The sequence below is a fragment of the Anser anser genome (assembly GCF_964211835.1).
Source record: "Anser anser genome assembly, chromosome: 1".
Taxonomy (NCBI): Eukaryota; Metazoa; Chordata; class Aves; order Anseriformes; family Anatidae; genus Anser; species Anser anser.
Genome location: NC_139720.1, coordinates 1,659,481 through 1,683,894, shown reverse-complemented (window position 1 = coordinate 1,683,894; position 24,414 = coordinate 1,659,481). Strand labels below are relative to the sequence as shown.

The 24,414-nt window shown below is 50.0% G+C and overlaps 1 protein-coding gene across 4 annotated transcripts; it reads left to right on the top strand.

Moving 5' to 3' along the window:
* Positions 1 to 7: 7 nt before the first annotated feature.
* On the top strand, positions 8 to 24,144 carry FBH1 (F-box DNA helicase 1). 4 transcript variants are annotated; one of them, XM_083841196.1, is made up of 21 exons: positions 8 to 58; positions 2,116 to 2,280; positions 3,249 to 3,790; positions 4,969 to 5,099; positions 5,480 to 5,615; positions 5,854 to 6,044; positions 7,967 to 8,083; positions 9,640 to 9,734; positions 11,076 to 11,244; positions 11,877 to 12,105; positions 13,084 to 13,171; positions 13,802 to 13,888; positions 15,408 to 15,544; positions 16,040 to 16,139; positions 16,624 to 16,745; positions 18,710 to 18,785; positions 19,592 to 19,789; positions 20,426 to 20,548; positions 21,135 to 21,241; positions 22,063 to 22,191; positions 23,285 to 24,144. In XM_083841196.1, coding segments are annotated over exons 1-21 (3,048 nt in total). In that variant the 5' UTR covers positions 8 to 57; the 3' UTR covers positions 23,390 to 24,144. The 4 variants fall into 4 exon arrangements, with proteins under 4 accessions (XP_083697322.1, XP_083697325.1, XP_083697324.1 ...); XM_083841199.1 differs by having other exon boundaries at positions 19 to 58; positions 2,113 to 2,280; XM_083841198.1 differs by lacking the exon at positions 8 to 58 and adding an exon at positions 776 to 1,715.
* The last annotated feature ends 270 nt before the right edge of the window (positions 24,145 to 24,414 follow it).

Below are 24,414 nucleotides of genomic sequence, written 5' to 3'. Positions count from 1 at the left end.
GTCGGCGGGGAGGAGGGCGGGGCCCGGCCTCCGGGAGCGCGCGGGGAGCGCGGAGCGAGTGAGTTTGGGGAGGGGAGGGGGGACCCTTCCCTAGCAACGGAGGTGTTGCCATGGCAACGGGGGGCACCTAGCAACGGGGGAGCGGGGCCGGGGGGGGCCTCGCCCGGGGAAGGGGCTTGGGGGGGGGGGAGCAGAGCTGGGGTTGCCATGACAACGGGGGGGGTCCCTGGTTTGAGGGGGGGCTTTGGGGGTTGGGGAGGGGTCCATTGGGGATGGGGGGGGGCTTTGGGGATGGGGGGGGGGCTTGGGAAGTGGGGGGGGGCATGGGGATTTGGGGGGGGCTTTGGGGATTTGGGGGGCTTTGGGGATTTGGGGGGGGGGAATGGGGGGACTTTGGGGGTTGGGGGTCCCTTGGGGATGGGGGGGGATTGGGGATGGGGGGGGGTCCTTGAGAATTGGGGGGGTTTGGGGATTTGGGGGGGCTTTGAGGATTTGGGGGGGGATTGGGGGGACCTTGGGGATGGGGGGGAATTGGGGTTGGAGGGGAATTAGGGATTGGGGGGGGGATCCTTGGGGATAGGGGGACCCTTGGGGGTTGAGGGGGGGCCTTTGGGGATGGGGGGGGGGCTAGGGGATTGGGGGTGGCCTTGGAGACTGAGGGGGCCCTTGGGGATTGGTGGGAAGCTTGGGGATGGGGGGGGCCTTGGGGGTGGGGGGGGGTCCTAAGGGTGGGCCTCAGCAATAGGGGACCCTTTATCAATAGGGTCTGTGGCAACAGGGTCCTTGGTAAGGGGAGGAGGGGGCTTCACAGCGGGGGGCTCCTTTGCAGCGGGTCCCTTAGCTATTTGGGGGGGTCCTCGGGGGGGCTCCGGGGGTCCCTCGGCTGTGGGATGAGGAGGGGGCTGCCCTGAGGCACCGGGGGCACCCCCCAGAGCCGGGGCGGCCGTGACGGGGCCCTGCGGAAGGACGAGGGCAGGGAGCCCTTTGCTGTTTGTCTTGGCCGTTGGTGCCAAGAGAAAAATGTGGGGAAAAGGGGGAAAAAAACGTGGACAGTTTGAAGCCCGGAGGGGTCTCATCTTCTAGCCCCGGGCTTCTGGGATCGCACCTCATGCCGCGATCCTGGCACGCCGGGGTTTTGATGTCCAGGGCTTGGGGAGCAGAGGCTTTGCCCCCGTTCCTGCGCCCCATCTTTCACGAGACCGTGCGGAGGCCGAGCTCCCTGGCTCTGATATTCGGATATTCGTGAGAGAATCGGGGGTCCTGCATCGCTCTGCCCCATTTCAGATTTAAAATCTCAAGCGACGAGCGCCGCTTCTGAATATTCACCTCCCTCGCGGCCTTCCTCGCCTTTCGTTTTCGTCCCGTTGTGGGGGAGCGAGGCCCGTGGGGAGCTCAGCGCCGGCCCCGCAGGGCTGACGTGGGCGAAAAGGAGAAAACCCCACACATGAAACCCGCTGACCCTTGGCTCCCGCTATCGATTGCCCTCGCGGCTGCCAGAAATGTTTCGCGGGGGCTTATCCCCTGCCGCACAGCGCGGTAATAAAGCCAAAGTGAAGGCAGCGGGCGGCTCTTCGGTGGGAACCCGCATTATCAAGAGGAAGCCCGTCCTCTGCGGTGCTTTCGGTTTCCCTTCGTGCCTTTTCCATCATCGGGAGCGGCGTTGCTCGTAGTCCTGCTCCTGCCTGCCCTCGTAAAGAAGAGAGGAGCCCTTGAAGGTTTCAACGAATGCCTGCTGCCTCCCTCGGGGATGCGCGCGAGGCCTCCGCAGGGCCCCTCGGCATCCTGCTGTTTCCGCAGCCGCCTGCGTTTGCCTCTTCAGCCACCAAACGCCCGTCGGGTTCTGGTTTTAGCCCGTCGGGTTCTGGTTTTAGCCCGTCGGCTTCTGCCAAAACTTCTCAGGCGCCGCGGGATGGAGCCAGGGGGTCGCAGGTGCGGGGACCTCGGGCGATTCCGACTTCAGAAGCTCTGCTCCGCTTGGAGGAAGCCCTGGCTCAAACGCCGGGGGCCGCCCTGCAAAACTTCGGAGAGGAAACTTGCGCGTCTGTTAAAGGGGTGCTCTGCGTCTTCCCCCGTGCTAACCGTTTTCTTTTTCCTTGTTGCACGCTGGCGAAGCAGTGAGGCGATCCAAGAAAATGCACTTAATGGCTGGCGACTGCAGAGCTCTCGCGCGGAGCGCCGAAGGTTTGTCCTCCCTGACGCAGCCCTTGAGCCAAAAGCACAGCAGCCGGGACCTCAGCAGGGGCCTCCAGCCCAGCCAGCAGGGAAGGAGGCATCGGCAAGGTACGTTGTTTGCAAGCCCTCTGAAGCCCGAGGGATTTTTGGGAGGAAAACTTCAATAAGGTGGCAGCAAACAAGGCTTTTGGGCCCTCCGTCATCGGCCTCTTGCTGTTGGAGGGTGATGCCGCGCACGGTGAGTTCAAACGGGACTCAGAAATCACTGGGACAGCTTTTTTTTTAAGCAGCACTTTGCAAATGAGGCCTCTTTAATTCATTTCTTCATCGGCATTCCGAAACGAAATGCGTTAAAATCAGCAGTAGCTGCTTGTGATTTCTTTTTTTTTTTCCCAAATTTCCTCTTAGCTAAGCATCGGGCCGTGTTGCAGACCAGGAGGAGGACGGAGGGAATGCTCCTGGTGCTGATAAGTTTAGTCAGCGGGCGACATGGGCTGCCTGGCTGGCGGAGAAAGAAGGGAGAAGCTGCTGAGAGCATTCCCTTCCCGAGTTTTGCTTCCCTTTTTGGTCTCCAGCGCTTTCTGGCCTTGCCGCCGGGAAGCATCTGGCCAGAAATGGCTGTTTATCTCTTAAAAGCCTCGGTATCTTATCCTGGGATGGAAGCAGCCCGATACGGGCTTGATGCTGTATTTTCTAAATTTTCTACATTACTGCTCCCCAGGCTTTACGCATTCCTAGCTGCAAGGTCTCTTGAGAATATTTGCAGTGCTCCTCGCCAGCCTTCCGTCCTGACCCCATCCTCCTCGCCAACCTTCCACTTTTAAGCATTTTTTAATCCATTTTTTTTAATCCGTTCCTCCCAGCACCAGGTTATGTGGACTGTGAGAAAAATGAATCTTGTTCTGTTGACTCCCGTAGGCCGCCAGAGGAGCTGGAGAGTTCACCTGTGATAAATTCATCTATCTGTGAGCTGAGAAATAACGAATGCCTCCGGTTTCCTCCGTAGTTCAGTTAGGAGCAACGTGCTTTGCGCTGTTTCTGATGCTTCCCTGATGCTTTTCCTCCTCTTTCCGTAGCCCAGGGGCGGCAGAAAAGCATCACGGATTACTTCAAGATCTCCCAGACACAGCATGTACGTGGGGAGAAGAACGTAAGAGTGAAGGAAGAGCTGCTGGACCCTGTTTTCATCGAAGCTGATGAGTCTTTCGGCAGCGTCTCCACTTTGCTGGAGGCCGGTGGTGGTTCATCCTCCTTTCTGGAGGACGAGGACTTTGTACCCGCTCCCAGGAAAAGCTCCAGAAAACAGCCTCGGTCCTCTGCAGCTGCAGGCAGACCCAAGAGAGCGCACGATTTGTGGGGTGAGCCCGAGCAGAAGCCAGTGGTTCGTCCCAAACGCGCCCAAATCAAGCACGAACTCGATGATGACGAAGTGGAACCGATCCCGGATGCACACTACGGGCTCCTGGGGACTCGCAGCTGGGAGGTGCCTCAGGGAAGCATCGAAGATCTCCCTGCTGAAGTCCTGAGGAACGTCCTCGCTTTCCTGCCGGTGACTGACCTGTTTCAGAGCGTGAGCCTGGTGTGTCGCTGCTGGAGGGATGTAGTCAGCGATCCGCTGGTAAGCCCTGCTGGTTGATTTGGGCCTGTCCTTCTCTGCTGCTCTGTTTTTTCTCAGTGTTGCGGCTTCACAGGTTGCTGCAAATGCATCCCTGCTGTGTCTGTCTCTCTTTGTCACCTTAATTCCCTAATGCTCACATCCTTTCCATCCTTTCTTATTCAGTTTTCTGAATTTTTTTGGCCCTCAGGACTGCAGTGAATACCTCCTCAGATGACAGTCTCAATGCTGGGGTAGCTTTCCTTGATGCATTCTTCCCTTACACAGAAAGAACATCCTGTAAAACTCCCCCAAATCCCCTTTCACCCTTTTCCATGCAGGTTTTTTTTTGTTTGTTTGTTTTCCTGACAGGGATCATGCAGGAAATTCTGGTTATCAGACTGGACTGTGTCCTTTCGCAGCCGGTGCACATCCCTGTCCCCAGCCTGTGTGTGTGTCTGCGTGTGTGGGGTCAGCTGTAGTTAAATGGTTTTACAGGAATGGCCTTTAACTCTGTTTTCACAGAGCTTGGTTCATCTGCAGTCAATGCCATCGTGGTACAGACAGTCACAAACCCTCTGGCCGTCGTTTTGGGGGCAGCGAGGATCTCTGTGCCTCAGAGGCAGTTGGCAGCACTCGACTGGCTCACCGCTCACTCTGTAAACCCCCAACTTATACAAAAAGGTTGTCTCAGCCTCATTCAGAGTGGAGGGGGACTAACCACGTGCACTGAATGCTCCCTGTGCTCAAGTCCTCTCCCAGGGCTGCTCTTTGTTTTGGAACAGCCTAAAAGGCATCGCCCTGGCAGTTTTTACTGAAGAAGTCCAAGCAGCAGGGTGTAGGGCTTCACGGGCACACGGATTTTGAGCACTGAAACCCTTCTCAGAGCAGATCCGCGCAACGGTGCGGGAAATATCCTCATTCCTATAAGAACTGGACATTTGAAACCAAGCTGATGTCACCCTATTCCCATAATTCTGGAAAAACCAGCCTTTTTTAGACATGTTGACAGTCTAAAGGAGGAGCAAGCTCTTCTCTCTTTCCTTCCCCATCTCATGCTAGGTGCCTGTTTCCATCAAGCTACAGGGACTTTTTGAAATCGGGGTCCTCTTTGGACGTCACGTTGAGTAGCTTCTCGCCAGAAGAAGCCTGTTTTCCAGTGCTCTGGGGTGAAAGGTGGTGATTTATGTTTCACATTCCAGTTCATTCCCTGGAAGAAGCTGTACCACCGGTACCTGATGAAGGAGGACGTGGCCCTGTGCACAGTGGAACAGATCTTGCAGGATTTTGCCATAACAAAGCAGCATGAAGGGGCTGTCTTGGGGCTGATCAGGTAAGTCCACTTCAGCGCTTGGCTTTGTAGCTGTAGATCCTCAGGCCTCTTTGCTTTGGGTCTCGTCCCGTTTTATCCTGTGAATTGCCAGAAGAGAAGTGGGTTTGTCTTCTAAACAGGTAGATCTACAGAAATATGAGGAAGGAGGAATTATTTTAACAACAGAAATCACCAGGGGTGGTATAGAATTAGGCAAAAAAGCACCACCTTCTTCCTCTTCTTCGCTGAGAGCTCAGGTAACGAGCTTGGATGCCAGCACCCGCCAGGCGAATCCCCAAATAAAAAAAAAAATAGTGTTGTTTTGCTTTGGAGAGGGCGTTTTCCTGTAAGCTCACTTGATAATGCTTATTTACACACGCTGCTGCTCCCGTTCTGTGCAGGTACGTCTCTGCCATCCCCACCAACAGGAAGGTAGATCCCGGCGTGGTTCTCCCGCTCCTGAGGAGTCATCACCTCTTCTCCAAGGCTGAGGTCTGCATCGCCAACACGCTGCCCCACTTACAGAGCAGGACGGGGGTAGGTTTCATTCCTCTCCTTCATCCCCAACAGCTGCTGGTGCTTTGAGGTTGTGTCTCCCCTCTCACATCTGGAAGTTTTCCCTCTGGAGTTGTACTCTGTGCTGTTCAGGGTGACTGAAGAGAATTTAACTATTCATAGCATAAGTGGTGTTTTTTTTTGAGTTTGAAGCAGGGTTTACCTGTTTCCAAAGGTTCAAAGCTTTTTGCTCAGTCTTCCTTGTTGTTCCCTGCACCAGCCTGAGAACGTGTGGGCCGTAATCACAGCTATGGTGCTTTTCTCCGACGGCGTCCGCGATATCCAGAAGCTGATAGCATGTCTGCAGAGACCCTCCTCTGCCCTGTCCGTCGTGGACGTGACCGAGACCCTTTACTGCATAGCCACGCTGCTGTACGCGATGAGAGAGAAGAGCATTGCCATCACTAACAGGTGAGGAGTGGAGAGATGCTTCCTGCCCGACTGCCCCTTTCAAGGCATGGCAATATGTGATATTCGCTGTGAATATATGCTCCTGAGCATATATTCTCTTCCTGTTGGTTCGGGCTCTCCAGTTCCTTCGTGCATGCAGTTTCTTGGGAACATTGTGTACAACCATAGCCTTCTGCAGGAACGTTTGGGAGCGTTGCCTTTAGATTTGCTTTAATTCCTGGACCGTTTCAGAGTCCACTTGTTTTTCAGAAGAAAAACAAGTTTCAAGTCCATTTATTTATTCAAGAAAAATAACTTTTTTTCAGAAACAAAAGCAGGTTTCAAAGCAACTGTAGAAATTTCTGCTTAGAATTAGATATGTATCGGTTAAAACAATGCATTTATTACTTTCTTGAGACTAGTTACTCACTTCTGTCTTCTTAAATGATGCTACAAGTCCCCTGGGCCCTCAGTGCCTGTGCTTAGCAGTCTATTCTGCGCCTTCTGGTCACAGAGGTGCCTGGTAATGCAGGTCGGAGCCCACAGGTTGCTTCAGAATTGCGGTGAGGGTGAGGTAAGGATTAAGGACACGCATAAATTCGTGTAAGACTGGAAAGGAACTGCACTGGAAAAGAAATCTATAGCCAGAAAGACGACAGTTCTGTAAGTTGCCCTCTGCAAGTTCTAGCCCAGCCTGAGTTCATCCTCTGTTTAACCATGGGCTGTGTGCTCGTGCGACCAACCAGGGAAATCAGGATGCTTGTTTGGCCTGTCAGTGACTGCTAATTGCTGGCTAAATTCATTAACTTGAGTAAAACGTCTGTGGAAGATGTGGCAGACAGAGGGCGTCACTCACCAGTAGTCAAAGTCACCCACATCCCGTCTCCACCTCCTTGAACAACCTACACCAGGAGAAATATGAATGACCGCCTCTCTTCTGCCATTATCTCTTCAAACCACACCGGGTTTGTGATTATAAGGCGGAAAAATGTCCTTGAGGAACTGTCTGGGACCTGTTTGCAGCTCCTAGAGCAACCAGTGAGTCTGAGCGTGCAGGTCACCTCATGTGAGACCCGAAGTCTTTCTGGGAATCCGTCCTGGAGTCTGGCCCAGGGTGGCAGCTGGTAGGTCCCAGGAACAAAGCCGCACTAAAAGAGTTAAACCACGGTAGTGGCAAGCCCGAAGTAGGACAGTGAACTTGGAGGGAAATTAATTTAAAACCACCGAGTCACTGGGCTGCTCTCTTTGCAGTACCAAAGCCCCATGAAGCATTGTCAGGGGTGGCACACTTTTATAAAATAATTATCTGACAGTTACTGAAACTGATTCACTTTAGAGGTCTAAATTAGCCCCAGGTTCTCTCTCAGGCTGCCGCGGACTCTTGCTGATGGTGGTTTGGCAGAACACAAGGGTTCTGTGGACTCTGCTCCCACTTCTGTGGACTCTGCTCCCAGTTCACGTTTCCGTGACAGAGCCTGGGACACAAACTTTGACAAACCCCGATCAGGAGCAAGGGAGAGGCCACAAACAGAGCTGTCCCCGCAGCGCCTTTGCAGTCACTTTTCAAGGTATCACTAACTACATTTTAAAATAGTAATATTGTCTTTACAACCCACTAAAGCGCTCGCTGGAGCCTTCCTCCTGCAATTGGTTCCAGCGTTGTCTCAGATCTTCGTGCCTGATGCCCTGGGGTATCCTCAGTGCTGCACAGTGCAGGCAGCAGAAAACTTTCTGATGAGCTTCAACAGAAAAGCTGTTGGCTTATTCCCTTCGGAAGAGAGTTTGGGTCCTACCACTTTGCTGGAAAAGGTGGCTTGCTTGGGCTTTGTGCGTTCCTCTGTTGGAAGCATTCAAAATGTTGGTGTCTTTCAGGTGGCTGCAGAAGTTTAATTTGTTCCTGATGATTTCCCAATGATAGATTCCCTTTTTTTCCTTTCTGCCAGGATCCATTACAACGTTTTCTACTGCTTGTATCTGATGGAAAATGCTTCAGTAACTATGCCACAGATGATACAAGAGGAAACACAGTCTTCACAGTGCAGACAGGACTTCTGGTCCAGGTAATGATATTATAGGTGGTCCCAGAAGGTCACCGGTGGAATGGTGAACCTCAGTTGTGGAGCAAAATCTCAAGGCAAGGCCTAGTAGACAAGACTCCAAGATTCCTAAGGATTGGTACAAAACTTTATTCTACTCCTTGCCATCTTCTGCCTGAATTCTTAGAAGAAAAGCAGAGGCAGACCTTAAATCTGGAAAAATTAAGTTACTGGATTTAGGGGTCTTTATTAACCAATGGGGCTAGGTGTTGGTGGAACACTGTGATGGCTGCTGAAATTTTGCACAGCCTGAATCACCCCGAAATGCCCTCCCAGTTCGTGGCTCCCCCTAAGATAAGAGGCCTTGGAAAGAGGAGAGAATTCATGCCGTAATTTTAACAGCCAGTTCCTCGAGAAGTGCAAGCTGCAGTCGTGCAAGATGGGGGCTGGCTTGCTGGTGATGTTACTGTAGTGCAAGTAATGTGTTGGTTGTTTTTTTTTTTATAAGAATGTTATTTTCTGTGAATGGGAGGAAAGAAGACACCAGCTGCAGGATATTGATTCAGCTCCTGTTTTCTGGATCCTGTTGCATAACTGTTATTTATTAACTGTTACGTATACAGCTGCTATAATTTATCACTGGTTGGCTGCCTAGGAAGGAAGGGAAGGTAGGAGTGAAACAGTTCCAGGGCCTGCAGAGAACCAGGCTTGATGCCCCTTCCGTTGCAGTTATCCTGGGCTGAGTCACTGAGCCTCCTTGTCCTCATCCCCAGTAACGCCTTCATCCCTCACAGAGGCCCAGCAAAGATAAATCCTATAAAATCACCGATGATTTAAGGCGCAACAGTGATAGAGGCCATAATGAAAAAGAAACCCAACAGATGTTGGCTTTCGTTGCGTCTTGGCTTCCCAGCCCTTTCACTCTTTCCTGTGTCTTTTTTTCTGAGCAGAAATTTGCTTGTTCCATAAAAGAATAAGTCCTGGGGGCTGTGAAATGTCAAGGATCCTTAAAGAAGGCTTTCAGCACTTACACATCCTATGGGGGAGGCCCCTGTGAGAAGAGCTGGTTCGTGCTGATTACAGGTTTCAGAGCTTTATGAATAAAACAATTGCACTCCAGCTGGAAGTGGTGAATGCATTTCTAAACATGAATCAAAGCTCTCAACTCCCGTGTGAGGCAGGGATAATTGATGTCCTACACTGAAGAATACGAGAGCAATTTAACATACATGCTCCTAAAAGCAACAAAACACCCCAAACCTAAGTTGCTGTTTGTTTTCAATGAGCCTAAGCCGACGAGGTGCCCAATTCCTTTTGAAAGCATGGCTTAGGGCCCTTGAGGACATCTTTTCCCATGTAACCTTCCACAAGGTTTACTTTTTAGTTTTGCGCTCTCCAGGCTTTTCTTACTCAGCGGAAGGGGCTGCTCTTCTCATTTGCACAATGACTTCAGTGCCACGTTCCTGCTTGTGGGGTGGGAGAAATCACTCGTGGGTTTCCTTCTGCCGTTAGTACATTTGGTTTTGTGGCAGGATTTTTCTTCTTAATTCTTTGTGTTTTTTTTTCTTTTCATTTTTTAGTCGCTTGTCCGAAGTGAAACTGACTCACGAGCAGCAAAGGATTTTGAATCACAAAATTGAGCGTGGTCAAGTGGTGAAAATTATGGCATTTGCAGGTAAGAGCCAGAAATTATGCTGTAAGAATAAGTGCGCAGCCTCTAATTCTGCTCCGTCCCTCCCTGCTTCTTCTGCCTGAGGAACCGTGTGGATTTCAGGGGATCAACCTTACCTTTAATCACTGCAAAAATCAGAGAAAGCTTTTGCAGAGGAACAGGAACGGTGGCTACCACTGTGCAAGCTGCTTAAATGTCGTGGTGGGGCACAGTGCTGGAAACGAGCGTGTGGGCACTGCTGATGACTGCCCAGAGCAGGTTGTCAGGAAGCCAGGAGAGGAGAAGCGACTCTCCACGCGTTGCTTCATCGTGTGCTGGGTCTGTTTCATGGTGTTATTGTCTGCAGGCCGCTAGACGGAGCTGCTCTTACTTGATCAGACTTAGCACCTCCGTAGGAGCAACGCAAGCCAAGAAATCGTCTGCACTTGCGCTCTGTTTTGAAAAGGGGAATCACTAAAAATCAAGGAAGCTTATTTAAAGAGAAAGGGAGAAGTAAATCATCTCCCTTCACCTGCAGAGTTTCCTTTAAAGACACCCCGCTGGGGGCTCAGGGCTGATTCCTGTTCTCCACCAAGTTACGCACAGAGCTAAGCAGCACAGTACAGAAGCCACCGTTGGCGGTTTCTGATGTCTGGAAAAAGCCATGAACTCTTGACAATTCCTCTGTAACTGCAACAAGGCAGAGCAGAAAAAAGAGCTTGAGGAGCTGCTGGCAAAAAGTACAAAGCCTTGTAACCCTTCTCCAGATGTGAAGACCCTTGCGAAAGGGTCTGTTAGCTAAACGCAATGCAAAGGATGCCTTAGAGTGAGTGATGCCGCGGCAGAAAAGCTGAAAGTGTTTCTGCATCTATGCTCTGCGTACAAGGTCTTGGAAGCACCGGATCCTTCCCTAGGGGGTCCACCAAAGATTTGATGTCAAATTCAAACGAGAAATGTGCTGGATGAAATACGCTTCGGTACTGTTCATTTCGTGGTCTGGGCTGTATCGCCCAAAGGAAAGGAACCCATGAATCATTTAAAAGAGCAATTCTAACATTTCATTTACCAAGCTTTCTCTCAAGGGGACCGGTATTTTCACGCGTGCTCAGAATTCAAGAATATTGGGTAGCAAAATGCTTTTTTAAAAAAGCTTTTTGGCTGCAGAATGGGATTTTTCAAAACCGCTCTGCTCTGCGGCTTCTGCTGATTTCATTTGAGGCGGTGAAGAAATTCCCATTAGCTGCAAATAGCCCTGCGGTGCCACTAGGACAGCAGCGGAGGGGGAAGGTAAAGCTGCTAAAAGGTGGCCAGGTTCGTTCGTTCGTTCCTGTCGATGATTTTTGGTTACTCTCCTCTGTTCTCCAGGTACAGGAAAGACCTCGACTTTGGCCAAGTACGCGGAGAAGTTTGCCGACCTCAACTTCCTTTACGTGTCGTTTAGCAAAGCCGTTGTGGAGAGGGGAAAATCTGTCTTCCCCAGAAACGTTACGTGCAGGACTTTCCATTCGTTAGCATTTGGAAGCGTCGGCAAATAGTGAGTGGGGATTTTCGATTCGTTTGCTGAAGACCAGGGGAGAAGGGAATACATGGCAGGAAAGGAAGGTCTGGTTGTGAAGTAATTATCCACAACTCAAGGAAGCAAAAATAATGGCAGGAAACACTTGATTTCTTTTACCTGCCTCACTCCAGACTCTTAATTGCCATGTGATTCAGTGGCAAACCCACTCTAAACTCTGCTTTTCTTCAGCAGAGAAGGGGGTTTTGTAACCCGAGTTGTTCTAAGGGTTCAGTTTCCAGCACCACCAGCACTTCTGTTGGGGCATCTGTGCTGCAGGCAGAAGGGAAAATGGGCCGTGGCACAAAAGAGGAGAGGAATCCTCCTGCCTGGCTCTGAAAACAATCCGTAATTGCTGGGGTGAACAATGGGAATACCTCTCTGGCTTGACGTTTTGTCTATGAAAATCTATAAAATGAACGAGTTTTTGCTTCCACCAGGAGTACAGTGAGGATAAGTAGGTGCAGATTTTTAAGATGTTCCATTACTAGGTTAAAGTGGGGTATATAAAACAGCTTCTCTACGTATTAGTGTGCAGCATGACCTATCTTTTCCGGTAGGCTTTTTGTCTATGTTTCAACATCTCTTGTTTTTCGTCGTCTGTGGCACAGCTATAACGAAAAAGGCAAGCTGAACGTGTCGAAGCTGACGGCTTATACCATGAGCTTCCTCATCCGGAACCGTGCTGGACAGTCTCGGGTCATAAGAGGAAAAACAGTCTTGCAGACCCTCGAAAACTTCTTTTCCTCTTCAGATGAAGAGATCTGTGAAGAGCACACTCCTATTTGGTTCATAAACACCCACGGAGAGAAAACACTTGTCAGCCCAGAAGAAAAGAAAGTAAGTACCCATGGTGAAAGAAGAGTCGGGCTGCAAGGTGTAGAATATTTCTATAGTCATCCCTTAGCTCTCATAGTTCATGGGTATTCGTGCTTCAGCTGTAAGAAATGACTGTCAAAACCTATTCTGGTGACAAATCCAAAGGAACCGGGCCTGATACGCTCGCACAGCTGGTTTTTAGACAGGAGATTTACAACTGTTGCTGCTCAGTGCAAATGTTTCTTCCCTGTAACAAAAAAGAGAAAGGATTTTATGTATTTGTATCAGGACCTGAGGGGTACTGTGACATTGCATGTGAAGATGATAAACATTTTTATTGTAATTTTGATATGCAAAGCCAAAGCCAAGCATTCTAATCTGGAGCACAAACGTCCCAGCAAGCCTTAAAGGACTGGCATTGCGGACAACGTGGGCTGGAGTCGTGGAGAAAATAAGCCTTTCTGCTCTGCCTTGATAACAGCTGATCAGATCCAGCCCAGCTGGCACAAATCCTGTCTGCAGTCGTTGCTGCTGGCAGGGAATGAATTGTAAGCCTCAGAATATTAAATACCTTTAAACACCTCGCAAGCCATGCAGAGAAACCCAAATAAATACAAGGTCTGTGTAAGTGTACAGAAGGTAGGGGGTTTTGTTTCATGCTGTCCTAATAGCTGGACCAAAGAAATGTTCTTTTTCAAGAGGCTACTGCTAGAAAAGACTGCTCTGGGGAGAAGTTAACTGGTAGTGAAACAAAAGAAAAAGGAGGAGAAAGGCTTCAGAGAATTAGACGTGGACAGGCTGTATTTTAAGCCAGAAGGAAAAGTTCAATTAGGAAGTTGTCTGGAAGCAGGGAAGGAATTTGGGAGGGATATTGCATTTAAATGCTGCAAGCTGATAGCTTGCCTGTACCAGCTACTCTGCCATCTCAAGGGCTGCTCTGCCTGGACTATTTTTCTGCTTAAAGCAAATTATCCTGACCTTTCTGTTTACTTTTTCTAGATCAATGTGGAAGAAGCAAAAGAGATATGGCGCAACATGAAGGACCTGAACGGAGATGTAGAGAAGAAATACAAGATAACTTGTGATGGTAAGAGAGTACAGATGTCAAACAGCCTTCAGGTGAAGAGCAGTAATACAAAACTGAAGGGATACATGCCTCTTACTGCTGGCTGCGTACCAGGAATAAGCTTCAAAAAGTACAAAATCCCTGTTCGGCTGCCACTAGCTCACCAGGGAGCCCAAAAGCGGGAGGTTTACACTTTTCCTACTTGGCCTCAGAGTTGGTGGAACTATTTGGATGTGTGTGATTGGCAGCAAAGTCATGGAAATTCTGTGTCAGACAGAGGGCAGATGAGTGCTAACAGAGGGAGTGCTTCTTGCTGACACCAGCACATCCTTTCCTCTTCTTGGCATCTGTGAGATAGTGCCAGAGGTGGCTTGTACTGGGGAAAACCTTCTTCCTTGTCATCTCCTCTGTGCAGTTAAGCCATCAGCATAATTGCCTTCCACCAGTGCAGTCAGGCTGCTTTTTTTTTACTTTATTTCATCCTTCACACAGCCGAAGACGGACAAGCGACATCTGGGAGCAACAGAATTTTGCAACCCTCCTAAATGTCATGCGACTTCCGAGCGAGGAGTAGGGCCAGAAGTTGCTTCTCTTAAGAGATCACGACAAGCAGATGAGCTTCTCACTGACACGCTTTGTTCTTTCTCTCAGGTTATTTGAAACTCTGGCAGCTCAGTAAGCCTCAGCTTTCAGGATATGATGCCGTTTTTGTCGATGAAGCACAGGACTGCACCCCAGGTGAGTGGTGGCAGGAGAGCTGCAACCTTCCCAAGCACTTTACAGACAGCACGTTTGTGTGCTCAGGAAGGGTGGGTGTGAGAAGTAGCACAGTTTAAAAATGTCTTTCTTTCAGCTGTAACATTACAACTGACCCTTCACTTGGTCCCAGATCCTTGCAGACTGAGTAAAGCAGCTTGCAGTAGCAGCAGGGTACAGGAGAACATACGCGGCAGCAGAGGGGCAGTAGCTTTTAATAGCTTTGCGCATCCAGACATGCCATCCAGCCCATTTTGCTAGTGCTTTGCTTTAACAGCATAGCCAAGGATGTGACTTATTGCGAAAGCAGGGAGACGTTCAGTGGTTCAGCTATCAGAAGAGCAGAGCTGCTCCATCCCAACCAGGCACAGCATGCAGGTCTTGCCTGTTCCTTGCACCACTCTGGGAGCTCCTGAGTGTTGGGGTTTAACCCAGCAGACAGCTAAACACCACACAGCCGTTTGCTCAGTTCCTCCCTGCCCTCCCACGTGGTATTAAAATCAGAAGAAAAGTTCAGGAACTCCTGGGTTGAGACAAGGACAGTTTAAGAAAGAAAAAATAAATAAGTTTAGGAAAAAAAAATAGAATAAAATAAGAATATAAAAAAAGAAATGCACAACTTAATTGCTCACCACTCACCAACCAGCGGCCACTTCGTCCCTGAGCAGCAGGAGCCCTTCTGGCCAGCCCCCTCAGTTTTATTGCTCAGCATGACATCGTATGGCATGGAACGTCCCTTTGGCCAGTTTGGGGTCAGCTGTCCTTGCTGTGTCCCCTCCCAGCTTCTTGTGCACCCTCAGCTTCCTTGCAGGGCGGTATGAGAAGCTGAAAGTCCTCGATTCAGTGTAAGCACCGCAGCAACTCAAACATGGGCGTGTCATCAGCGTTATTCTCATCCTAACCCCAAAACACAGCACCGTACCGGCTACTAGGAGGGAAATTAACTCTTATCCCAGCCGAAACCACTGAGCCATGTAGCAGAAGACTGTCGGCTTTCTTTGCCAGAGATATGAGGAGTAGCTCTCTGTTGTAAAGCAGGTTGAATTGTTTCTGCCAGGGGATCTAGGTGGACTGAATTGTGTGCCGAGGAACACAGGAAGGGGGACAGAAGATGGTTTGATCTTTTCAGCAGCTGTTAGGCTTCATCAGACCATCTCCCACGTGTGCTCTTTGGACACTGGGGCTCGGGGGATTTGGCTGCGCTTTCACAGCTGTGCGTGATGCAAGCCGTTGTTCTGGCAGCATGACAGCCTTGTGCACGCTGTCTGAAGGGGACCGCAGGGCTAAAATACTGGGAGGATGCTTGCAGAGCTTCTAATGAGCTGCACGATTCCCTGTGCTGCTCCCCAGCTCGCTTTCTCCTGCAGCTGTGCTGACCTCATCTTAAACACCGTGAGTTGCGAGGAAAGAGGTCTTGCCTCGATACAGGCACACGATAATTCACAGTTCCCTCTTGCTTTATGAGCAGGCTCCCCTTTAATGCTCTGATGTTTTCCTGCAGCCATCGTGGATATTGTGCTCTCACAGACGTGCGGGATAATCCTCGTAGGAGACCCTCACCAGCAGATCTATAGCTTCCGAGGTGCCGTCAATACCCTCTACACGGTGCCTCACACCCACATCTACTACCTGACCCAGGTAAGATGAGGATTTGCTGCTCTCTTTCTCTGGTCAGATGCCGAATGCAGTGGAAAATGTCTCATGCCCTTCTTCAGAAGGCATCTAGCTGCCAGACTTCTTGAGTTCACCATCGTGGAGTATTTGCTGCTCCTGGATTAGCGGCACACTCTTCAAACTCTGCACCCACTGTGCTGGAGTGATCCCACCTTGTCGTTAGGAAAGGCGTGTGGCTTGAAAAATGGGTAGTGGGGTATTGTTTTTTTGGCCTGATTAACAATGCAGCTACACCATTTTCACAGCTAACATAAGGGAGGAACCTTTAGGACTCCTTGCAGAATGAATCAGATTAAAACAAGACAGCCTGGAACGGCTGCGGGGGGATTTGGGTGCATTTTCTAAGAGAAATATTGTCCAGAGGGTTGGTGGAAGTTGTGTTCTCTATATATGGTAATACTTTTGTAGGTTATAACAACTTCTTTTCCTGCTTTCTGTTTCCTTCCCTTTTCCACGTAGAGTTTCAGATTTGGTCCTGAAATAGCTTACGTTGGAGCAACCGTTCTGGATGTCTGCAAGAGCGTCAGGAATAAGACGTTAGTGGGAGGAAACCAAGAGGGTAAGTCGTGTCGGTGGCAGGTCTGTTCGGCGCCTGCGAGTCACAGAGCTACCAAAGCTTAGAATCATAGAATCCCAGAATGGTTTGGGCTGGCAGGGACCTCAGAGCCCGCCCAATTCCACCCCCTGCCATGGCAGGGACGCTTCCCAGCAGCCCAGGCTGCCCCCAGCCCCATCCAGCCTGGCCTTGGGCACCCCCAGGGATGGGGCAGCCACAGCTCCTCTGGGCAGCCTGGGCCAGGGCCTCACCGCCCTCATAATAAAGAATTTATGTCTCCCTGGAGCCTTCTCTTCTCCAGGCCGAGCACCCCCAGCTCCCTCAGTCTGTCTTCACAGGAGAGCTGCTCCAGCCCTTTGATCGTCCTCGTGGCCTCCTCCAGACTCCAATAAGCCCATCTCAGGATTAATCCTGATTTATGAGAATCTTCGTTTTTTAAATATCTGCTTTCCAACTGCCCTGGCTAACTGGGAATTTCTTTGCGCAGGTGATGTGAGAGGCAGCGTGAAAGGGAAGATAACAATCCTATCACGAAGCAATTTTAATGTGTTCGAGGACGCTGTGAGGCTTACTGGGAGACAGGGGCAGATTAAAATACGCGTGATTGGGGTAAGGAGAAATTGCCGTTGCATCTTTTATGTCCCCGGGCCTGCAGCAGTGACACCTTTGTAGGTCTTGAAATAAGCGTGGTCACTGTTGTCCTTAGCACCGAGGTTTAAAATTAACACTCAAGGAGAAAGCCTGGTCATTTGGAGCAGCTGTTCCTCAAACCCATGCAAGCGTGGCTCCCTTTTTAGGATCATCTTTCTGTGCGGTGTGGCCTCTTATTTCATAGGGTTCAAAGGAGGCAGCAGCAGCTCCAGTCTGCTGGACAGGGCGAGGGAACGTGATACATGGCTGCAACACGTCACTGCGACTGTTTGCATTAGACGGAGTGCTGCTAATTGCTTTTGGCTGCTGGCAGCATCACTGTGATCCTGTATTAGGGAAATAAAAATCAGCTCTAAATGCAGGCTGAGCGTAAGCACCCTCCTCGTCTCTGCCAGCAAGGAAAGGCAAGCTGTGCCCCGAGAGAAGAAACAGTTTTCAAGCTGTCTCGTGAGACAAAGACAGCGGTTGAAGCTGGAGGTGACCCTGGGGCTTGTAGGTGCAGTGATCACTCCTAATTTCCAGTCCTGTGGTGGGCTGGTCCCAGTCTCAATATACCCAGGAAAGCCTGGGTAAGCTGGTTTGCCAGCCTTGCTGCTGAGGGGAATTGAGATTTCCAGCAACGCTGAACTTTAAACCCTCGAGGAAGCTAAGCTAAGGCTGCACCTAGCTACCCTTCACCTTTCTCTGACTTCTGTCACTTCCATTTCACTTTTTTTTCTGCATCAGTTTGAATGTTAATGTTCTTCGAGCCGTGGAGTAATTCAGCATCTAGAAGGTAAACGTATTTGATAATAAATCTGAAACTGAATAAAATGGAGTCATTCTCATAGGGCCTTTATTAGAAACAGGTAAAATTCTGATCTTTTAAACTCTGCGGGTTGAGATATCACCTCTGAAAGATTCACTGGAAAGCTCAGAGCATCAGAATCTTTGCAGTTCTGAGGTCTGCACTGAATTTTCATCTGAATTTTCACAGTTCTTCAGGTCTGCACTGAATTTTCATCTGCAAAAAGCACCCATCTATCTGAAGCAGGAGCCCGTGTGTGTGCATGTCTGCAGAAATTCACGTGCTTAAATCGCAGGGACGTTTTAACAATGCTCCCCATTTCAGAAGCATCAGAAGAATCCTCAGTCTTCAAACTCTGAAACGCGGATAGCTGTGATTTAATCGGAGATCCTGTTCTGCACCTAGAAATGTAAAAGCGCAGAGAGTGAACAGCTGTCCTAGTGCTGAACGTGTTTGAGGAAGAACCTGGTGTTCTGAATTTTAGGCTGATATTTTAAGTTCTTTTTTTTTTCTCTTTCTACTGGGAAGTTGCATTTTGGAATTGAGGAAATGCTTGAACTGCCTGCCCTGCAGCAAAACGCTCATCTGTCCTCGCGGTTTTAGCATTGCGGAGTGAGAAGCGTGAGCTAAGACCGAGGCCTTTGAGAGAACAAAACAAAAGAAACTGGGAAACAAGGAGGGGGAAATATTTACTTTCTGAAAGTAAATATTGCCAAAGCGGAGCATTTTGGTTTGGTTTACGTTACTAAAACATCTACAGGCAGTTTGTCAAGCTTGTCTGCCTCGTGGTGGTCCATCATTTCAGGAGAGAGGCTGCAGCTGGCTCCTGCAGAACAACATCGAGTCCGTAGGCCAGGAGCATTTACAGCACAACAGATATCTAAAGTTTGTTTTAACAAAGCAACGCGCAGCTATTAGAAGCTAAAATGAACACAACATTAAATTTTTTGTTAGTGGAAGAGGTAACATAATAGGAATAATTTTCCCTCTGCATCTTCAGCACGTTTCCTTTATTCCCTCCTTCTTCACATCAATAACCACTGGGCCCTGTTGGCTTATCTAGAAACTCTAGGCAGCATCTTTTCTTGTGTATTTAAAAAAAATAATTGTTGTGTTTTTTTTTTTCTTTTCATAGGGGCTTGCCTGTTTTGGTCTGAGCAGGATTTATGACATTTGGAAGCTCAGTCAACCTGCAGATAAGCGGAAGGAAGGTGAGTACCTCCTCACCCATCTTTCTGTGAGCCTCGCCCCAGCAGCACTGATGTTTTAGTGCAATGGAAGGCTTCTCGGTGTTTTATTTTATATTTCCTCAGGCCGATGTGGCCTGGCTGGTGTTAATACCAGAGAGGCAGAACCTGGGGGGTCTGCGTTATGCAGCCCTCTGCAGTTTTCCTCCGCCATGCCTTGAGTACAAGAGACCGATAAACTGCTGTAAACCGATAGGTTGGGATTTTTTTTTTTGCCTTTTGTTTTCTGATTTAATTTCATTTTTCATTTGTCGAAAGGCTTTTCCTGTTTGGTTGGTTGATTGTTGGTTGTTTTTTTTATTATATCTATAACCTAGTTTGTCGAACGCTCTGTCACGTGGTTCCTTTTCTCTCGTGGGTATCGTTTAGGAAGTGAGTCACTCATTTAAAATCTCCCTCTGCCTTGGCAGCGATTTGTGTGCATTGTTATGTACAGAGCAGAGAACAACAAACGAGTTACTGAACTGCCGGAGGGGGGGTGTGTGATTGATCATATACGTGTCGTTACTGGTTCTGGAATATGAGACACTTGGAAAACTCCTCTCCATCTGGGTAAAAAGAAGGAATAATGCAGGTTGGAAGGGCCCTAGGGCTGTTCCTGGTCTGAGTCCCATCTCCAGGCTCTGAAGGTCCCACTAGAGCCTTTCCAGACTGCTCAGTTTTTCCCCTTGATTGTGAATTTTTTACTCCGAAATTTGATCAGAAATCAAAAATGCCTTTTATTACATGTGCCTGTAAAGTTAACGTGTCCTCTTCTGCATTCTCCTCAGCAAACCTTGTCATAAATGACCCCTTTATCAGAAGATGGGAAGAAACCGATGGCTTCATCGGTTTGAAGGAGTACGCGACGCGCATCGATGACAAGGAGCTGCAAGTGAAGATTGCAATAGTGGAGAAATACAAAGAGCGGATGCCTGAGCTGGTGCAGAAGATTGAGAGCAGCCACGTGTCACGAGAAGCTCTGGCAGGTAAAGCCGAGCCAAGTCTTAGAGAAACAAACCCGGGTCTTTTTTCGCTCCACCTTCAGTGCTGAATCCGCCTCGTTCTGCGCAGAGGCTGCGTTTGGGTCAAGCCAGCCTTTTAGGGAGAAAGGGAGGAGAACAGCAGCTTTCGGGGTACATTTTGGGCTCCAGGTGGAGTTCAGGGCAATGAATCCGCCACCAAAGGATTGCTTAAGGCGGCTTCGCTAGGGGCAAACAAAGCTTTGGATGTGGCATTTTCTGCAGATGGAAAGCCCCAGGGCTTTATTCTCTTCTTGTGATTCCTGGTGTAGTCGCCCTGCAACTTGCTAACTAAAATTTGGGACTGGGGGGGACAAAGCAATCATGCTGAAAACTCATCAAATAAAAGAGTGTTCCCGTTCGGGAGCTGGGGCTGCGGTTCCGGCTGCTGGTAACCAGACATTTTCCCTGGCAGGGAAGTTGTCTGTAGCAACCTAGGTTCCTGTTAGCAGTGGTCCGCTTCCAGTTCGTATCTGGGGAGAGGTGAAATGAATGCAGAACAAAATCAATTCCTTTGATTCGGTGCCTTGTGAAACGAAGACACCGCTTTTGCTGCAGCGACTGATGTTTTGCCCTTCTTGTTCCTGCTCTAATTCCTTGCAGATTACATAATAGGCACCGTCCACAAAGCCAAAGGCCTGGAGTTTGATACGGTGCTGGTCGCAGACGACTTCGTCGGCTTGTTAAACGCCGTTCGCGATGACAGAATACCGAACTCCCTTATCGGTAAGGGAACGCCTGCGAGGGGCACCCATCCTGACCTGGAAGTGGGAAAGCAAAGTGTGCTGCTGGTGCTGGTCCTGCAAGGCCGTGCTTCCCAGCAGCTCCTGTGACACTGGCTGTCCTAGCGCTCGCTGCTCTTGTGGTTTCCTCCTGGCAACACAGAAGGACCGCGCTTGGGAAAGCCACTCCTGTCTTTAGGCACCACTAACGTAAAGCTTTGGGAGAGCAGCTCTCTTCCCAGCAAGCAGAGAGGAGCCTGCAGAGTGAATCTGGCTCAGCCGATGACACAGAAGCTCCCCAAGCGCTGAGTCTGTGGCTGGGGAGGTGGAGAAACGCGTGGCAGCGAGCTGCTCCTCTGGGCATGCAGAATCCTGCCCTTACCTCCAGGGGAGAAGGTGAAACGAGGCAAGAGATTTTAGTGGTGAGAGATTTTAGAACTGCACAGCAAACCCAGGAGGGTGCTCCTCTGCAAGCCCGTGCTCTCCCGGAGCATGGGATGTCCTTCCAGGAGCGCTAGCTAAAGCATTGGAGTGGCAGAGCTGTTCATTCATGTTTTCTAGAGCCACCGGTTATCTTTCCTCTGATCTAGGCATGTATCCTGAGGATGAATGGAACCTGCTCTACGTGGCGGTGACACGTGCAAAGAAATGTTTGTTAATGTCAAAGTCCCTGAAGATTATTTTGGCGTTGGCTGGGGTAAGCGAACTCTCTCCAAAGTAAGCAATACCTTGAAAAGGGAATTCAGGGCCCTGATACCCGCGCTTCGTAGCACGCTGCACCAAAGCAAGCTATCAGTTTCCCAGAGCAGCACTGCCTGGGAGCTGCAGCGGTGCCTCGGAGGCGCATTGCAGAGGCAGAGCAGCAGGGAAGAGCAAGTTCCCACTGTCCCTGTAGGGTTTGGGGTCTGGAGGCAGTTCTACAAGCGACGACGTCTCGGGCAGGATGGGTCGCTGCCAGTTTGAAAAAGCCCTGAGAGAGACAGCACCCCGATACCTATAAAATCTGCTCGTCTCTGATCATAAAATTTGCAGGGTCTGTGTGTGGTGGAGGAGCATCAAGTGAGATTCGTCCTCATCCTGAGATTCATGCTGATGGTAGACTCTGACTTCCTGGGTTGTGGCTGTAGCAGACAAATAAGCTGAGGACACTTTTTGTCCTCGGTTCCCACTGCTCCCCACTGTGCATTCGGTAGCAAGACACAAGGTTGCAGTGGTGCAGCATTTTTCCACAGTCCTTTTGGGTGTTGTCTTCCAAGGAAACTGCCTTCTTATCTCAGCACAAGCGTGTAGGTTCCCTTTTCTGTCTGCCGTTTTTGCCCGCTTCCTTCCTTTCCAGCTTTCACTTCCTTCCTTGACAGCTCCCATGAATTCTGCTTGGTTTTGCTGCCACTGGTTTTGGGGTTTTTTATTTTGTCACTGGGGTTTGGGGTGTTTTTGTGTTTGTTTGTTTTAATAAGCCATGTTGCAAGTCACGTCTCTCAGCTCCCTGGAAATGTTGTTTTTCCCCTTGTTCCGTAGGAGCATTTCCTTCGAGCGGAGCTGTTGAGCAAGGCTGTGAAGGATGGGGCCACAGTCACTTGTTCTGTGCCACAGTGTGCGCAGCCCCTGCAGTCCAGGCTGGTTGTGAAGAAGCTGCCTTTGACTTACGTACGTCTCCTCCGACCTCCTCTCTGCTTCTCGGTCTTGACCAAACCCACCGAGGGCCTCTGAGGTCGTGCGTTTAAACGAGGAGCCTTCACAAGCTGCTCCTTGTCACGGGGTGGCCGTGCTCGGTCACTGCTCCGAGCTATCACAAGGGGAGGGACAAATTCAGTGCTAAGCTTGCGTGGAAGTGAGCAGGGAACGTCCCGTGGCTGGATCCCGTGGTTCAGCCCCTTACTTCTGCTCACAGCCCAGTCTTGTAGTTGGGGACGACTTCCTGAGTGCATGATTCAGGGTGGTGGAGGGGTTCCTGCAGTCTCTTAAGTCTTTACCTCTTCTAATTGTGGTCTCAGGTGGAGCCACTTGGGGGTTTTGTCATGTCACGGCCCATTTCTTACTCTGCAGCGGCCATCAAACACCCACGTAGAGATTAGCAGGGCACCCTTTGTCCTTGCCAGTGGCCGTACGTGAACTGGCGAGAGGGTGGCAACCTGATTTTTGCGCCCAGTTTTGGTTTCAGTTCCACTTCGTGGCTCTGGGGTTGGTCCTCACCCAGCAAGCTCTCCTCGTGCCAGGATCTGCAAGCACACGGTGAATCTGTGGAGCTCCACAGCTGGGACTAGAGTTGGCAGATGGCTCCAAGCCATCAGCAGCAGATGTGAGCAGTAAGGGCAGTGCGTGACCCTAAATGAGGCAAGCTGACTGAGATGGGCCCAGCCTCGGTATCAGCTCCTGGCTCGCAGGCAGGATTCACTCCCCAGCGTTGTAAGGAGCCATGCACGTTTACGGGGGGAGATCACAGAACCATAGAATCAGAGAACATTTGCGGGAGGAGATCATAGAACCACAGAATCTTAGAATCACAGAACATTCACGGAGGAGACGCCAGCTGGCAGCCTCCTGCTTCACCACAGAAAACCTGCACGGGGACATTTGGCTGCAGCTATTAAGCAAAATTGCCCCAGAACGGATTTCTTTGCAAGGGAGGTGGCACGAGATACTTTGGGCACATCACTGCTGTCTTCCCTGGACGAGGCTGGGAGCAGAGGCCGTGCTCCTCCAGCCGTAGCATCCTCTTAAATCTCTCTTTCCCTTGCAGAGCAATGGCAGCACGGATGCAGGTGGGTACCTTTGCCACTCGTGTGCGCAGAAGCGTTTTGGAACCTTGACATCTCTGGCCTTCTTCCCAGCACTTCAGGAATAACACATCCTGGTGTAACAAAGCCTTCCAGCTCCGAGAGCCCTTGCTTCACCCTGAAGCCGTTCGGGGTGCAGGACAAGGCCGGTTTTCACATCCATGCTCCTTATCAGGTGGATACTGGGAGCAGGATTTTGGACCAGCTCCAGGAGGAACCTTCCAGGTTCTCTGCAAGGAGGCGCAAGACTTTTTCTCGAGCCCTGCCTTGTCCTCCAGGAGCTGGTCAGCATGGCCTGCATCATTGCACAGAAGAATATTCACAATGTAAACTCTGTTGGACAGGACTGCTTTTTTTTTTTTTGAGCATTACCATCCATTCCTCTGTCACCAGGAAAATACTTCCAGTGACAAAGCTGCTGGGATTTTCCTGACTCCTCCATCACATCATGCCTCGGGAAAATCCTTCTGACCCAACAGAGGAGGAATGTGATGCCAAAAAGTACCCAGCGAAACCATTTATTCCTAGAAAACGAACCTTTTCCTGGAGCCTGCTTTAATGGCAAAGTTTCACTCTCAGCTCTGGATCACTGGGGAAGAAGGAAATCAGTCATAACTGCTCCCAGCTGAATTAAAGGAATTCTCCTTACTTGCAGCCAAGAGGTTTCCCCAGACTTCGTGTCTCTTCTCCCTGCAGCAAAGCCTAAGGGGAGGAGAGGCAGCATCTGAAGAACTGCTTTGGTTTGGTTCCAGTCTAACACAGATGATCAGAGGGAAGCTGGAGAGCGTTTTTAATGCTGAGATAAAATTTGTAACAACAACAACGAAAGCCTTAATGCTTTTTCTCTTCAGTTAAGAAGTCATCCTGACTTGTATTTCTTTACCAGCCATCCCAGTAGCAGTGGTACCAGCAGCACGGTGGCCTTGTCAACCAGAGGGTGGCTTATGCTGTCCGCGTGAAGACAGAATCAGAGAAGCATAAACATCCGAGTTGGAAAGGAACCACAAGGATCATCGAGTCCAACTCCTAGGTCCCCAAAGGACCACATAAAAATCAGACCCTGTGTCTGAGGGCGGTGTCCAAACGCTTCTTG

Coding starts and splice junctions, on each gene's coding strand:
- FBH1 (XM_083841196.1), top strand. Junction 9,735..11,075: donor GAAAATTATGGCATTTGCAG/GTAAGAGCCAGA, acceptor TCTGTTCTCCAG/GTACAGGAAAGACCTCGACT. Junction 13,889..15,407: donor AGCACAGGACTGCACCCCAG/GTGAGTGGTGGC, acceptor GTTTTCCTGCAG/CCATCGTGGATATTGTGCTC.